Genomic DNA, 14,791 nt, shown 5'->3' with positions numbered 1-14,791 from the left:
TTAATTATGACACCACATCAAAATAAAAATTTCCAACAGATCTGGAATTGTATTCCACCCATATACATGCATAGCAACAACGTTTTTTAAGAAACATTTTTCTCCCATAATTAGGACATTGGAATGATCATTTTACATCAGTAACCCAACCAACCTCCCACCCGCCTTGTTCGTCAGCAATAAACTTAATTCTTGTACAATTTATGTTTTTCTTTTCCCTATGGGGTTACAAATAATTATATGCACAGTCCCCATTTCATAATACTGCTTTCAGTAATGTTCCCTCATTTACAAAGTATTGCATTGAGAGCAAATTTCAAAAAGGGAGACCAAAGTGTATCATCAAACAGAAATACGAGTACTGTACAAGAATGCTGCCATCCTCATGAAAACATCCACATCTGAATTGAAGAAAAAGACAGGGACAAACAGCCACATATGTATGCAAAGCCATGTGTATATGCCAAAATGTAAAGCCTAAGTTATACGTGATTGCATGCGGGTGTTGTACACTGAAAAAAGCCAATCTACAAGCTCACAATGCATCGCAGCGCAATACGTTGTGAGCTTGTAGATCAGCTATTTTCGGTGCGCTATACCTGCTCACAACTGAGTATCACTGAGGCGTAAGATTGTGCCTGATTATCACCTCCAAATAGTGATTTGTAAGGCCAACAAGTCATGAATAGCAAGCTGCAAAGTGACATTTTGGGCATATACAAAAAACTGGTACAGCAAATAAGAATACACAAGTGCCTCAGTAGCTATTTTTGTGTCTAAAATGCATCTCGTTTTTGTATTCTGTCTATTGTTTCATTGAGCCTACATTACAGTGTAAACGATGTGTGCTACACAAGAATGACTATACAATAACATTACAAACAACTCTGATATAAATTTCATTTTGAATTTAAATTAAAATCACTACTCCTATTAATACTGATTGTAAAATAAATAAATGTGAAAGTGGCACCAATATTACTCTAGATTTTTTTTTTTTCTTTTCCTTTTTTATCCAATGGTTTTGCATTTTTCAGTCTTAAAACGATGAAAGAAGAAGCTTCTCTTGATTGTCCACAAGCAGCATTCAGAACTGCATGATGCACTATTCCAGACACAACAGTGTACCAAAACAGAAGAAAAAGGGCAAAATTGGGGGGGGGGGGGGGGGGGGGGATCGGTGTTGGGGCTGGGGAGGTGTGGAGGAGAACAACAATGGACCTCCATCTTATTTTACATGCTCCGCTGCGTGTGACGAACAGTAGAACTTCTTATGAGTGATAAAGTTTGAGAGGTTGTTGAACTGGATGTCACAGAGGCGACAGTACTTGCCGCTGCCAGGAGCCTGGGCCGAGCCGTTCACACCTTTATTGGCTGCAGGTGCCGGCTCCTCGGTCGGGGACTTGGAGGAGGGCGACACGTTCTCATTGGTGTCAGCCGGGTTCTCGGTGCCCCACGTAGGTGAGGGATTACTGGGGAGGCCATCTGGCTGCTGGGGGTTATGGGACTGGTTGTCCTGCTGCGGTGGAGCCGTGCCCGAGCGCTCCTCGGGCTTGTGCCCCCCATTTACGATGACCATGCCCCTGTTTTTGGGCAACAGTGGCAGGGGCTCCTTGCCAGGGTGGGGGCAGCCATTAGCAGCAGGCTGCTGGGGCTGATCTCTGGGCGTCCCTGTGTCTCCCCCAACACCACCTGCTCCACCTACTCCACCGTTAACGGCCTGCTCCTGTTCACCGGGTTCTCCCGGCACCGCCGGCCCCCCTGCCACATAATCGGTCGGCTTTATCCCGAAATACGGCGATATTTGCTCAGCACCTTTCACCTTCTTTATTGCTCCGGGATAAAGGCAATGGGGCAGAAACATGTTCTTGTTCTCGTCTTTAGCAGGGATGAGCTGGGGCTCAGCGAAAGGCTTGAGCCCCGGCACAGGGCCCAAGTGTGGGGGAAACATACTTCCGTTCTGCACCATCATCTTCCCGTTGCCGTTCTTCTCACATTTGCCCGGGCTCTTATCGTAGCAGTCATCGGGATTGTTATTGACTTCACTCTTCACTTCTGGGAACAGGCTGGGCTCCAGGCTGCTGTTCTCGGTCTGTTGCTGCTGCTGGGCGGCAGCAGCGAGGGCTGTGACGGGGCAAAAGTTCTGTTTGTGTGCCAAGTAGTTCTCCACTTTGTTAAAACTGATCTTGCACACTGTACATTCGTGATAATCCAACAATCTTTTTGGGGAGTTACAAGTCTTGTCTGGCGAGCACTTTTTGCTGAGATCAATGGGGGCATCGAGCTCCTGCGGGTCCATGGTGTTGCATTTGGGAGCCAGAATGGACTTGGTGACGGTAAGGGAAGCCTCCAGGTGTTTGGGCACCATGCCTGGGAAGATATCACAGCGCGGGTGGAAGCGGTCTGCAAGGCTCTCCGCGGTCTCCTGTGACGTACAGGGGTTCCCCATCGACGGAACCCCCAGGAAACCCGGCTGGCCCATGGGAGGCCTCGGGTGGCCCTCGTCTGGGAGACACATTTCGTACATCTTCCGGCGCTTGCGGGTCCGCATGGTCCTCTGCATGGAGGGCACCTTGTTGGCAGACATGCGCTTCATGGGCGGATCATGGCGCGTGGCACAGTAGTACTGCTTGTGGACCATGAAGGTCTCGTGGCGGCTGAAGGTGATGTTGCAGGCGGCGCAGGTCGTCTGGTTTGGGTCGTTAACGTCGCTCTCCACCAGAGCCGTGCTGGGGCTCTTCCCCTCCGCCGGCTTGTCGTTCAGCCTCTCCTCCGTGCCGGTCGGGGTGGAGACCTTCTTCACCTGCCCCGGGAGTTCTTTGTCAGACCCTTTGGCCCCAGCATTGATCATGTCCAAAACGCTGGAGTTCAGACAGGCAGACTGCATGAGGTGGCTGTCGGCCTCCGCGGGGTGGCAGCTGGCCAGCATGCTGACTGAACTGTGGCCGCTGTTGGGGCTCACCGCCTCGGGGACCTTGTCTGACAGGCTGGAGAAGTCGGGGGACTTTGTCATGTGCTGCCAGCGGCTGTTGCAGTAGTGCTTTTTGTGGACCAAGTAGTTGTCCAGGTTGTTGAAGGTGATATTGCATTCGAAACAGGTGGCCCCTTTGGCCATGAGGGGGCTGTAGATGACAGGGGGATAGCTGTTCCCTCCGTGACGCAGTCGCCGGTGAACCAGCTCTGACATTTTAGCCAGGATCTCCGACGCCTGCGGGACCACTGAAATATCCTGGGAGAAAGCGAACTGAGACAGGAAGGGACCCATGGGAAACGTAGGCATGTTATGCTGCACGGGGGAGGAGGCCAGACGGGGGCTCGAGGGTTCAGACTTGATCCTGGTGTAAGAGAAACTGGCCTTGCTGCCCGGGTGGGCGTCCCCTTTCTGAACCGACAACATGGGCTTCTTCTCTGCCTTGTCAGCCTCTCCCTCCGTATTAGTCTCCTTGTTGAGCGTCCCTTTGGGACTCCCGAGCAGGGCGTCCTTCCTGCCGGCCAGCTCGTTGCGGGCCTGCTGGAGTCTCTCCTCGGCCCCCCTGGGGGAATGCTCCGTACCGTCGCCCTCCCTGTGAAGTTTGCCGCCGTGCCCGTGTAAGTCCTGATGCTGTAAGAGTTCCCTGTGGCTCTGGAAGCCGATATGGCAGTGATTGCATCTGAAGGCCGCCTGTGACAAGTGAGACATGATGTGATGCTGGAATGTAATAAGAGAATCCGCCGTGTAGTTACAGATTGTGCATTTCAAACTGGTGCCAGGAGGGAGGCTCTCTTCCATTTTGACACCTGTGTGGGAGATAAAAAAGGGAGAGAACTGCTCACAATCCCACTTCTCCTTTAGACTTACAGTAACTGTAGAAAGCATCAAGCGCTGCATTATGCCAAGTATTCCTATCAATGATGTCCCCTCCCCCACCCACCCTTTCTTTAGCTGGACAACAAATGACAAGTCAGCTGTGCTGTCTGACTATGTATATTTCAGAGAAGGAAAATAACTGTCATTTTCCCAATCCCATTCCACATGTCAGGAACTTCTCCTTTATCACAATGACTGACATCTTTGTCAGTGTCTACACAAATATCTACTATATATACAGTATGGTATATATATATATATATATTACACACACACACACACACTCACACGCACACGCACACACACACACACACACACACACACACACACACACACACACACACACACACACACACACACACGCTAACTTCACAGTACATAATCCTTCATAACGTTTCCACTCACCACTGTGTGAGGTGCTCAAGTGCATTTCCAGGGCCCTGGCTGAGGAGAAGCTCTTGTTGCACTGTGGGAAGGGACAGATGCTGGGAGTGTGGTGAGGTCCGGTGTCACCGTCCTCCACCTCGGGCTCCCTCTGTCGCCCGCTGCAGTAGTACATCAGGTGGGCTTGCAGGTTCCTCTCACTGCGGTACCAGATCCCACAGGCTTTGCAGGGAAAGATGTCCTCTGCACACAGACATGAAGATAAACGGGGGATGTCACATTTCCACATCATCTCCATAGTTCCATATGTTATGATGAATGCCCTATTTTATACTTTGTTATAACCACTTCAACCCTAACTGTACTTTGACAACTTTTTTCCGTTTACACCAACAAAAGTAGCCGTTCTACATGCTCTCAACGTGTCACTTGTAGATCGTCTACTTTTGGCGAATGCTCCCACCAGAATAGGTGGCATGCTGGGGTTCAAGTGGTTAAGTGGTAAAGAGAAAAGAAAAAGAAAACGCTTGTGACTACATAATAACTACATTGGATCCATTGGAACACATTCTTTTTTCCATTTCCTAAAAAGTGACCATACATAATGTAGCAGCGACAATACATATGTGTTGGCGCATGGCTTAGATCTCTTGCTTTCTACCTGTCTCTCTCTCTCTCGCCCTCCCACACACACAGACACTAACGTACACAACTCCCCCCTTTTCTATATTTCTGTGACAGTCAAAGCTAATGTTTCAAGGCTGTACTGGCAAATCCTCATCCATGTAGCTGTGTTGCTACCACTGGGTTGGTGCCCTTTCTCAAGGGCAAACGAGAACACTGGACCATCTGCTTGCAGAAGCCTCCCTGTCGAGCTGAACCCAGATAGCCCTTATTAAGTAAACAAACACACTATTTGCATGAGGCGTGTAATTTGCAATTAACAGGTTAGTTTGAGCCTCGGCGTGTTTATGTGAACCCCAAACTTGAAGGTCGATGGCTCTTATCTCCAGCACAGAGACTCATCTGGGTTAATCTACACTCACCGGAGACACGCTCCTAGTTAAGCAGGTGACTGAGTGCAGGCGGTGGACTGCGCTGTGTGTGTGCGCGCACGTGCCGTGTGTGTGTGTGGGTGTGAGAGAGAGAGAGAGAGAGAAAAAGAAAGAAAGAGACAGAAACAGTGAGAGAAGGACACATGCAGAAGAGATCTGAGAATGCGTTATGGCTATCTATAATACCATATATCCATATCGTCGCTAGACATATTTGGTCAAAAGTGTGTGTGTGTGTGTGTGTGTGTGTGTGTGTGTGTGTGTGTGTGTGCCTTTAATATCTGTGTCCTTGTATGCTATCATTTATGTGGACACGAATAAATTGTTAAAATGTGCTTGCAGCCACTCACTGTTGACGATGGCAGTGGGCAGAATGGAGGCCATTGCGGCTTGCTGTGGCAGGAGTTGAATGCTGTCCAGCAGCCGGGCTGGGTACATGCCCTCGCTCAGAGACATGTGATTCACCGCCTGCAGACGCGAGTCAAAGTCCACGGCAAACGCCACCAGCTCCTCGCCCTCCATCATGTTCTTGGTGGTGGTGCACCACAGTTGGCCACCTGGACACGACAGAAATAGAAGGGACCGTTTAGACGCATGCTGGGAAAACTAGACACACTTAAAAAATAAATAATAATGCCACATGTTTTGGGAAGACCATTTGGCCCACACTGCAACGTGTGGGACACTTCTAGATAGGATATTTCCGGTGATTCGCTTTGGTGTAGCGGGAAATACTAGTGGGCCTATTATAGAGCCCCAGTCAACTAAGTATATAAATAAATATGTACTGTAAAATGTTTATAATTAGGTGTGGAGTCACAGTCGGACAGAAACCTCATATAATTTTGTTGGGGTAAATTAATGCTGTACGTCGTCATACTACAGTGTCACACAAAACTAGCAAAAATAGTCGATCTACAAGCTCAGTCTACATACTGTACAAGGTTTCAACCTAACAGCGATGATATATTATGGTACCGGTAATAGTCTAATAGATGTTTGCTTTTTTAAATTCCCTATCATATAGTTGTTGTTTATCACTGTCACTATTACTGCTACAACATCCGAAGAGCGACCATATACCCCTGTACACAAGACATAACAACAACAACATAATAAGAACCTCGAACGTTTAAGTGGTTAAAGGGAGATGTGGCATTTGCGCAGAGCTCCGTGAGCTACGTGACCTTTCTGTATGGTCCCGGCGAGGCGGAGGTTCACACAAGGGCCACGTTTAAAATTGACCGCATGTGACGTGATCTTGAGGACACCGTGGGCCTCCATTTCAACGCCATTGACACTTCAACCGGGCTCAGTTGTTGGCTAGAACAGTGAGGCAGGTCCTCCACGTTATTAGGTTGTTGTGTTTTGGGATTAAACGGTCCTCTGAAAATCTTCTGAACGTATTCATTAAGTCAGAGAAAGGAGGGGAGCAGGAGGAAGGGGAAGGGTAGGCTGGTGGTGGGGGGTGGGGGGTGGGGGGGGGGACCAGGGTGGGGGAGGTTTTTAGCTTAGATAATATTTATCTCAGCACATGACAGGCTTTTCAGCCGCACTTCATTTTCCACTGAAGAGATTAAAGTTTTTAATGTGACTATTTACAGAAATCTGGCTGGGGAGATAACAACAAACCATGATATGCTCCCGCTAAATGGCAGAATTAGGACATTGTTTCTGACGAAAGCCGGACAATTAATTAAAGCGCGCTGTTGGCTTTCAAAGATGTGCAAACATTCCGACGGAGCGTCAGGCTGCGAGGGGCCCTGGCGATTTGAGCCCATCTGTTGTGGAATAAAGAAAAGACCTGAGGAGACGTGCGGAGGCAGGGGCAGGCGATTGGAAGGACCCCGCCCCGCCGATTACTGTGATTGAACTGATTACTCATGTTTACACAGAACCTGAGGCTTCAAACCGCCCTGTGGACAGGGTTAAGATCGTCACGTGAGGTTTCCTTCTACTGTATAATCAATTAGATTTTCAGGCAGATTTATTTGGTTAATGAACAAGAGTTGGACAGACGCTAAGCCATCCTACCATGGGATGCATAAACGATAAATCATCACTCGCATTAAATTACGATTTGATCCGTTATTTCAATTTATAATTGAGTACTTCAAATTTCACGTTCTGATTAAAACCTCTCTGCCCCTCCTATCTGCTAGTGGAGCACTGGAAATTAGACGAGTACGAATGTGTCAAAGAAGTGAAATGGCATTAAAATATGCCATCTTTCACAGTCACATTTGTGTGCAGGGGCGACTCTGTGTGTCCCTGTGTGTGCGCGCGTGTGCGTGCATGTGTGTGTGTGTGTGTGTGTGTGTGCCAGTGCTGCTTTAAAGAGCAGCGCGTATCTGTCGGCCAATCTGCTCTGACGAGACACACACTTCAGGCCGCTCCACTTCATCGTTTTGATTCTGTCACACCACACACTGCCTGGAGAGGCCCTTTGAATTTTTATCTCCTAATTAAAATAACAAAACTCCTCTCCGCTGCCTGCCCGAGTTACCATCAAGGTAGATACAAACTGCCACTGACAATAGGGGGGGATTGGAGGGTGTCGGGGTATATCGCAGTCGTCACCACAAAAGTTTCTCATCCCCTGTAAAAGATCTTTAGCACAGAGCACTCTGCTTACAAAGAGAATTATGAACGAGGCCGTGTTATTCTGCGATACAAATCGCCTTTTTTAGATCAATCCAAATCAAAGATACTGTACGCCCCGCTCGGCTCCACTGAAGTACATTGTGTAGAGCCTGATGAAAACATTTTTGTAACAGTGCTTAGATGCTGCAATTTGACAACGGGGTATGCACCGAGACCGGGGCCCTGCAGCCAAGGATGCTACCCATCCCATCTGTTGTGTGTGGAAATGTTGGAAGTGAATTGTAGAAGTGATTGTCCCACTTTCACCAAGCCCACAAAACACTGAGGCAGCAGTCTGGTTGCTACAGCACTGGAACCAATCAAGAGACAGGTACTGTAATGTGCTATGAGCACATTCACACGTTCACACACACACACACGCACGCACGCACAGCGCATGCGTGCGCACACACACACACTACATTATGCACCCACTCATGCAGGTAAGTAATAGGGCCTACACTACATGTCCACACGATATATCGATGTGAGACAAAATATTGTCTGGTAATATCGTGATATGGCATAAGTAATTGACTTTTTCTGGTTTTAAAGGCTGTGATTACATTAAAGTAAAAATGTTCTGCCTTTTCCCACAATTATATAGTCATTACCGGTGATTATTATATCAAAAACAAATCTCATTGTGTAAATATTTTGTGAAAGAACCAAAACGTCACCCCCACAGTTTGGTCAAAAATCACCCAGCCCTACATTCACACTTCACACACATTCACATGCTCCATAATGCACGCACCCATGCATGCACACCACACACACACACACACACACACACACACACACACACACGCACACGCACATGTGCACGTGCGCGCACACACACACACGCGTGCATGCGCACGCACGCACACACACACACACACACACACACACACACACACACACACACACACACACACACACAGGAGATGGCTCTGCCATAGGAAATGGACTGCTCAGAGGCGTTGGGGGTGGGCAGCACACAAAACCCCATATTCCTGGACACAGCAGTCTCCTCTCAGTCTTCCTCTGTTTCCCCTGCACGGTTGCCTTTTCATGGCTCGTCATCCATGTCACAGAGACACAGGTTAAAAACCTCTGACAACGTTGTGATCTCCATGAATGGCACAGCACCAGCAGGGTCAAGAGTGAGAGTGAAAGAGCAACACCACAAGTCTTTAAACTAGGGGAAAGACTCGAAGGAAAAAATAAGTGCAGTATGTGATTTGCACTTGTTTGCCTGTTAACTGTCTGCAGTGAGCTGCTTTGTGCAGTGGCCAATGCAGTCGGAATGAAGGCTATTGTCTAAATCCTCCTGCAGAGCACCTGATAAAAGAATAAAGAACTATGACATATTCTAAAAACAATAGAGGAATTAAGGGGAGACAATAGGCCAGCTGCCTCATTAAAACAATCAAAAACGGCATCCTGTACGTAGTCCAGATAATTAAAAAAAAAAACACTGCTTCCTACAGTCTCTCAATACCATATCCACCAGCTCACTGTGGCTCTGCTGGCTAAATGCCCTCTTCCTCTTCCCTTTGATTAATGGTTTATTTGAACATGCAGTTGAAGATGAACATATGAAGGAATTCAAGAAACAAAATTACAACGCAAGCCCCTTTTCCCTATAAGTACTTATACTCTAATCAAACGTCTCGGGATGAATCGCGTCGGGAGGGGTGGGGGTTGGGGGCTGGGGTGTTAATAAGGTACATGTATGCCTCTCCCCTTTTCCCTAAAGCCCCAAGAGATTTCAAAGTGCAGGCATCAGAGGCCATTTTTAATTTCCTCGCTTTAAATGACTTTATAAGAAAATGGATGTGTACAGTATCTGTGTATGTATGGGGGCGGTGGGGAGAGGAGAGCAGGAGATATACTCCAGCAGGAATGAAATAGTTTTTTTTTTCTTTTTTTGCTCCCTGCACAACGCCACCATATCTTAATGAAGGCACAAACAAATCTCTCAAGCCTTGTGCAGAGCTCAGAGACAACAAAGCAGCCGAAATAACAGAAGGGCCCGGATAATTAAACTGGCCTGAAGACAGGTATTCAAATGTTGGTGTGTAAACAGCACAACTCTTTAATAGTTTAGCTGTAAAATGCGTAGTTAAGCACATCAGCACTTGCCTCTCCCATCTGTCCAAACACATTACCATTGCAGAGGCCATTACAGCACTAGAGTACAGTCCCACTGCACCAAAACCACATATTATGGGATGGGAGAATGGAGCTTTTGGGAAAACTAACAGTAGCCTATCAACATTATCAGAATGCTCATCATGGCTCATGTTTTATAACGCGTCACCCAGTTCACTTTGAGATATGCAGGGGTTGAGAAAGCGTGGGTATACTGTATACATACATGGCCGTGTGTGAAAAAAGCTAACACGAGGTAAACAAAAGAGAAAAAGGTTTTTAACTCGTGTTTTAAATTCGTGTCAGAGACAAATTGTGACCCACCTCATTTCTATCCTCAAGCTGCTAGGTTTGCCAAACTGCTTTTTCCTTGGTGTGACTGTTTGGGCCCTTAAAGGTCCATTGGCTGTGTGCTGCTAACTGTTGGTCTTAATTGTGGAGTGAGGCTATAGTGCCCGAGGCCATAGAGAGGGTTGTAATTAAAGACCTCTACTCTTGTCTCCAAATCAGCTCCAAGTCCTCCTGGTCGAATGGGAACAGCCTCCTGGCAGCCTAGAATATCAAGTAGCTGCACGTTGTTAACGGCTTCTAGATTTTTAACAAGGCTCAATCTTAGTAGAGGTAGATCACCACAGAACACATACCCAAAAGTCCCCCAGTAAATGTGATTCCTGAATCGGAAATGAAACTCGGGAATGAACTGTAGAGGAACATCATCTGCATGCAATTCATCACAACACAACAATGCTCGTTCCAATTATCTTCGGAAATGCAGGACATAATTTCATAGTGTTCATCATAGTTGAACACAATGAGATGAGTCATAATTGTCAAACCACTACAACCCAAAGCAAGCAAAGTAGGAAATAGTGACTTAATACTTTCCTAACAACCAGTGGTGTTATATAGGAACATCACTCACAGGATCAAACATGCTCACTATTGTTGACGACCCAGTAAACTAGAATCAGCTGTACCATTATTACGCTGTGAGAGCGCCCCGGCATTGACACAGACTGACTCTGTCTGCCTCCTTCTCTTACACTTCCTCCTCCAATGTTACTTTTGGCCACTAGGAGGCACTCTTCTCACACTCAAGCTTAAGCTCAAGCTGTGCAGCCAATGGATGTTTTGCTGTGATGATGCTGTGCTGATGCATATGCCTCAGACATGATGGCAAGCAGCATAGCAGCATAGCAGGCAGTTCCTGTCCTCACAGCCAAGGAGGTAGGTGGTGAACACCTTAGTCTCTTTATGCCAAAGGAATTCAAGGAAAAGGCTATTAGTTTGTTATTACACATTTTTCAATTAATTTGGATTTGATCTTTGGGATGAAATTGTGTGTCAGTTTGTTACATTTTTTTATTTTTATTTTTACATTTAAAATATATATGTTGTCTTATCAGTTGCAAATCTGTAATAGCATTCGTCAGTAATGACAAATAGTATTTTTAGCATTTGGTATTCTCAAATTTTTTACATAAACTAATTTGTTAGAGAGAGGAAAAAAATAAACCCAATGAAAGAAACATTCCCGGGTAAATATTTGTTTATCGAGCCTTTTCTGACACCCACCCAAAACCATGATTTCACTCCCTCGCACTACAATGTCCAGACTAATTTTAGCTTCAAGTGTTGTGCAGATGATAGCCGGCACCGAGAGCTCATGGATGGCCTTGAGCGAATGGCACGCAGGTCAGAATCCACAAATTAAAAAGTGGTCCCAGGGGAGCGTCGTGCACGGTCTCTCTACAGTATACATTCACAGGCAACAAAGACATAAAACCACCACAACGTCACAGAACAATCCCATTCACCACACATTTATGAATTCTGTGGAGAGAAAAACAGCTGGGGGAAGAAGAAAAAACGTACTACTTCTGGAAATAATGTGACTGAGGAAATACTCGACTGCTTAAAAATAAGTCCCTTTACTTTGCAATTAAAATACATTTCTCCAGCAGGTCTCTGGAGACTTGTGGCTTTTTCCTTGAAGTGAGAATCATGCTAGCGAGTGTTAACAGTGTTACAGTGTTGAGTTAGAGACGGAAAACAAAACAAATGTGAACTAAAAAGGCCTATCATAGGCATTAATTTCACATTATATCCTTATAAATAAAATACAATGTAGTTAAGTCAAATTTGTTGAATTGTTTGTAAATTATAATAACACCTGTTTTATTGTACAGTAAAAATAAATCTATTATATGAAAAATGACTTGTACTAAAAGTAACTTATTTTTACATTTTCCCCTTATACGTTTAATATTGCTCCACACATTACAGCACCAGAAAACAAAGCACAATCAAAATGCAGCACATTTCACACTATTCTATTTTGCTGTCAGTCCAAGACAATGCCAGCTGCAGATTCTTTAAGACAACGCTACAGCACAATGCTGTTTTCCCTCATTAACTGCCACACACAGCCAACTCTCACTGGAGTCAAGTGTGCTATTAAAGGCTCTTCTAGTCCGCTACGTTCTTTATTTAGACAGGTTTGTCCCAATGAGCACTCTATTAGCTGCGCTTGCTCTGTGGGCAGGGCTGCCTGCGTCCTGGTCGGGGCCTGGTTGCGGCCAGTCGACATGTGTTTACTGCGGCCCCTGCTGGGGGAGCACACTGGTTGGGGGCTGTTCTGACCAAGCCCTGCTAATGGGACCAGAAGACCCCTTGTGACAGGACGCTGCTGTGCTGAGCAGCACCGCAGACCAGAGCCCTCCCAACCCCCAGCTGCGGCCCCATGGCCCACGTCCCCCTACCCATCATGCTTCTGTGGGAGCAGGTGAACGGCAGAGGTCCAACGCCAGCTAGCTCAGTTTTTCTGGTAGTGCGCGTTGCCACCACAACGTGCCTCAGTGGTTCCTCCAACATGGCTCCGGCCCTGCGCCACATGGGCCGGCTGGCTGCGTCTGTGTTTGTGTGTGTGTGTGTGTGTGTGTGTGTGCGCGCGCGTGTGCACGCAAGTGTGCGTATGTTGCGGTGGATGCCGTCCCTAATGCAAATCCATGCCGTTTAAAAAATGGAACCGTCTCTCAGTCTCTCACTCATCTTTGGAAAGGTCTATTTGGGCCTTCTGGCGTTTTGCGGGAGGACAGAGAGCCAGAGAGATGCACCTGTCAACCATTTTGGAGTGCAATGCTATTGATCCGGTTGTGGGGAACAGAATTCATTAAGTTACATGTTTCTCTTCATGAATACTTGATAAAATACAAATTTGCGGCCCCGATCCTTGCATGCTTGGCCGATATAAAATGTAGGACCAATATAACTGCAGGTGTTGTACAGTATGGTGATACAAAGCAAGAGACAGAATAAGAGCACAGACACAATCTCACACACACACACACACACACACACACACACACACACACACACACACACACACACACACACACGCACACACACACACACACTGTGTGTGCCAGCCAAACGGCGCGTCATTCCCCAACATGGCCCGTGTCTCTGCACCCCTGTAATTCTACATATTGCTATAAGTATGTGCTAATTAAATTTCCTGTCCGTTTGCGAGCAAAATAAATAATCTGCAGCTAAAAGGCCTAATTGCGTTTGTCACATTGTGTCTCGGTGGCTGGTGCAACGGGAGTGCAGCCGCTGCCCTTGCTCATTGCCATTCTGTCGTCCTGGCAAGCCCCCGCACTGCCCCAGGTATCACCACGCGGCCATCTGGAGCCGACATCTGTCTCTCTATTGATCACAAGGGTTTAGCACTTGATCAAACAGACTGCGACAGGAAATTGCTCTTTTCCCAGCAGAAAAGGCCAATCGCTTGCACGAGGGTAATAGAGTGGAACTGAGACGCACCACCAGCACGGTGGGCAGGCGGGCACGGGGGTACGTGGAGGCGGGCAGCGGCAGGGAAGGCATCAGCCTCGGAGGAGACGGCCGCGGTGGCTCCGGTGTTGAAATGAGAGCCCCGTCCGTGCCACACTACACTGTCCAGCCAGTTTGACCACGAGACAAGCATGTCTACCAGTGCAAGACCGCAATATGTTATTTTAATGCTGGAACTCCAGTAACAAGATTGTAGTGAATTATATTTCTTCAGCAATTACACAATAAAAATAAATCCTCTTAACTCCGAGAGGGTACAAAATGTTCCCAAATGGTTACATTTCTACACTCTGGGAGTTACAAAAGTATAAATGAACACTGAGGATTTTATACTGTATACTGAGGTCTGCATATAAACGATCTTATCTGAGTAGGTCATGGGGACTTTTGTGCAGGTGGAGGACCGAGCCATCACCACTGATAAAAAACAAAACAGCCCCCTCTTGGGATTCAGACGTGAATATCTTTCAAGCTGTATTCAGGTGCCTCTGTGAGCCAACAGCTGTCAAACTGTTAGGAAAGCTGGATCCAAGTGAAATATGCAACATAATAAAGTAAATGCCATATGGTTCTGGGGACTAGAGGTACTTCTTCTGAGGAAAACAAAAAGCAAAAATCACAACAACCAACCCTACGATTGCAGGATGTAAGGAATATTCTAAATTGTGGGGAAACATTTAGATATGTAGATGACTTCAGTAAATTGGTCCTCCAAACTCATGCACCGTGCGCATGCGCGAATGCACACAACATACCCTTTGGTGTGCTGCATGTTATAACCGAGTAGCACAATATTTCAGCAGTGCATAGTTGCCAAACAATGGCTATAGTTCTCTCTGGTTCCCTTGTATCCCAGTGGAATTCATCA

At 46.8% G+C, this 14,791-nt stretch overlaps 1 protein-coding gene across 1 annotated transcript in view; it reads right to left on the bottom strand.

The window, feature by feature from the left end:
* Window positions 1–1,190: 1,190 nt before the first annotated feature.
* The window catches only part of zfpm2a (zinc finger protein, FOG family member 2a), a 150,586-nt gene continuing 136,985 nt past the window's right edge, over window positions 1,191–14,791 (bottom strand). The window contains exons 6-8 of the mRNA XM_083760969.1: window positions 5,637–5,843; window positions 4,253–4,474; window positions 1,191–3,777 (exon numbers count right to left, since the gene is read on the bottom strand). Coding sequence (XP_083617095.1) covers window positions 1,229–3,777; window positions 4,253–4,474; window positions 5,637–5,843 — 2,978 coding nt within the window. The 3' untranslated portion in view covers window positions 1,191–1,228. The remainder of the gene's footprint in view (window positions 3,778–4,252; window positions 4,475–5,636; window positions 5,844–14,791) is intronic.

This window comes from Protomyctophum parallelum, assembly GCF_964188405.1.
Source record: "Protomyctophum parallelum genome assembly, chromosome: 3".
Classification (NCBI taxonomy): domain Eukaryota; kingdom Metazoa; phylum Chordata; class Actinopteri; order Myctophiformes; family Myctophidae; genus Protomyctophum; species Protomyctophum parallelum.
The sequence above is the reverse complement of the archived record's forward strand: the minus strand, read 5'-3'. Positions and strand labels throughout refer to the sequence as shown.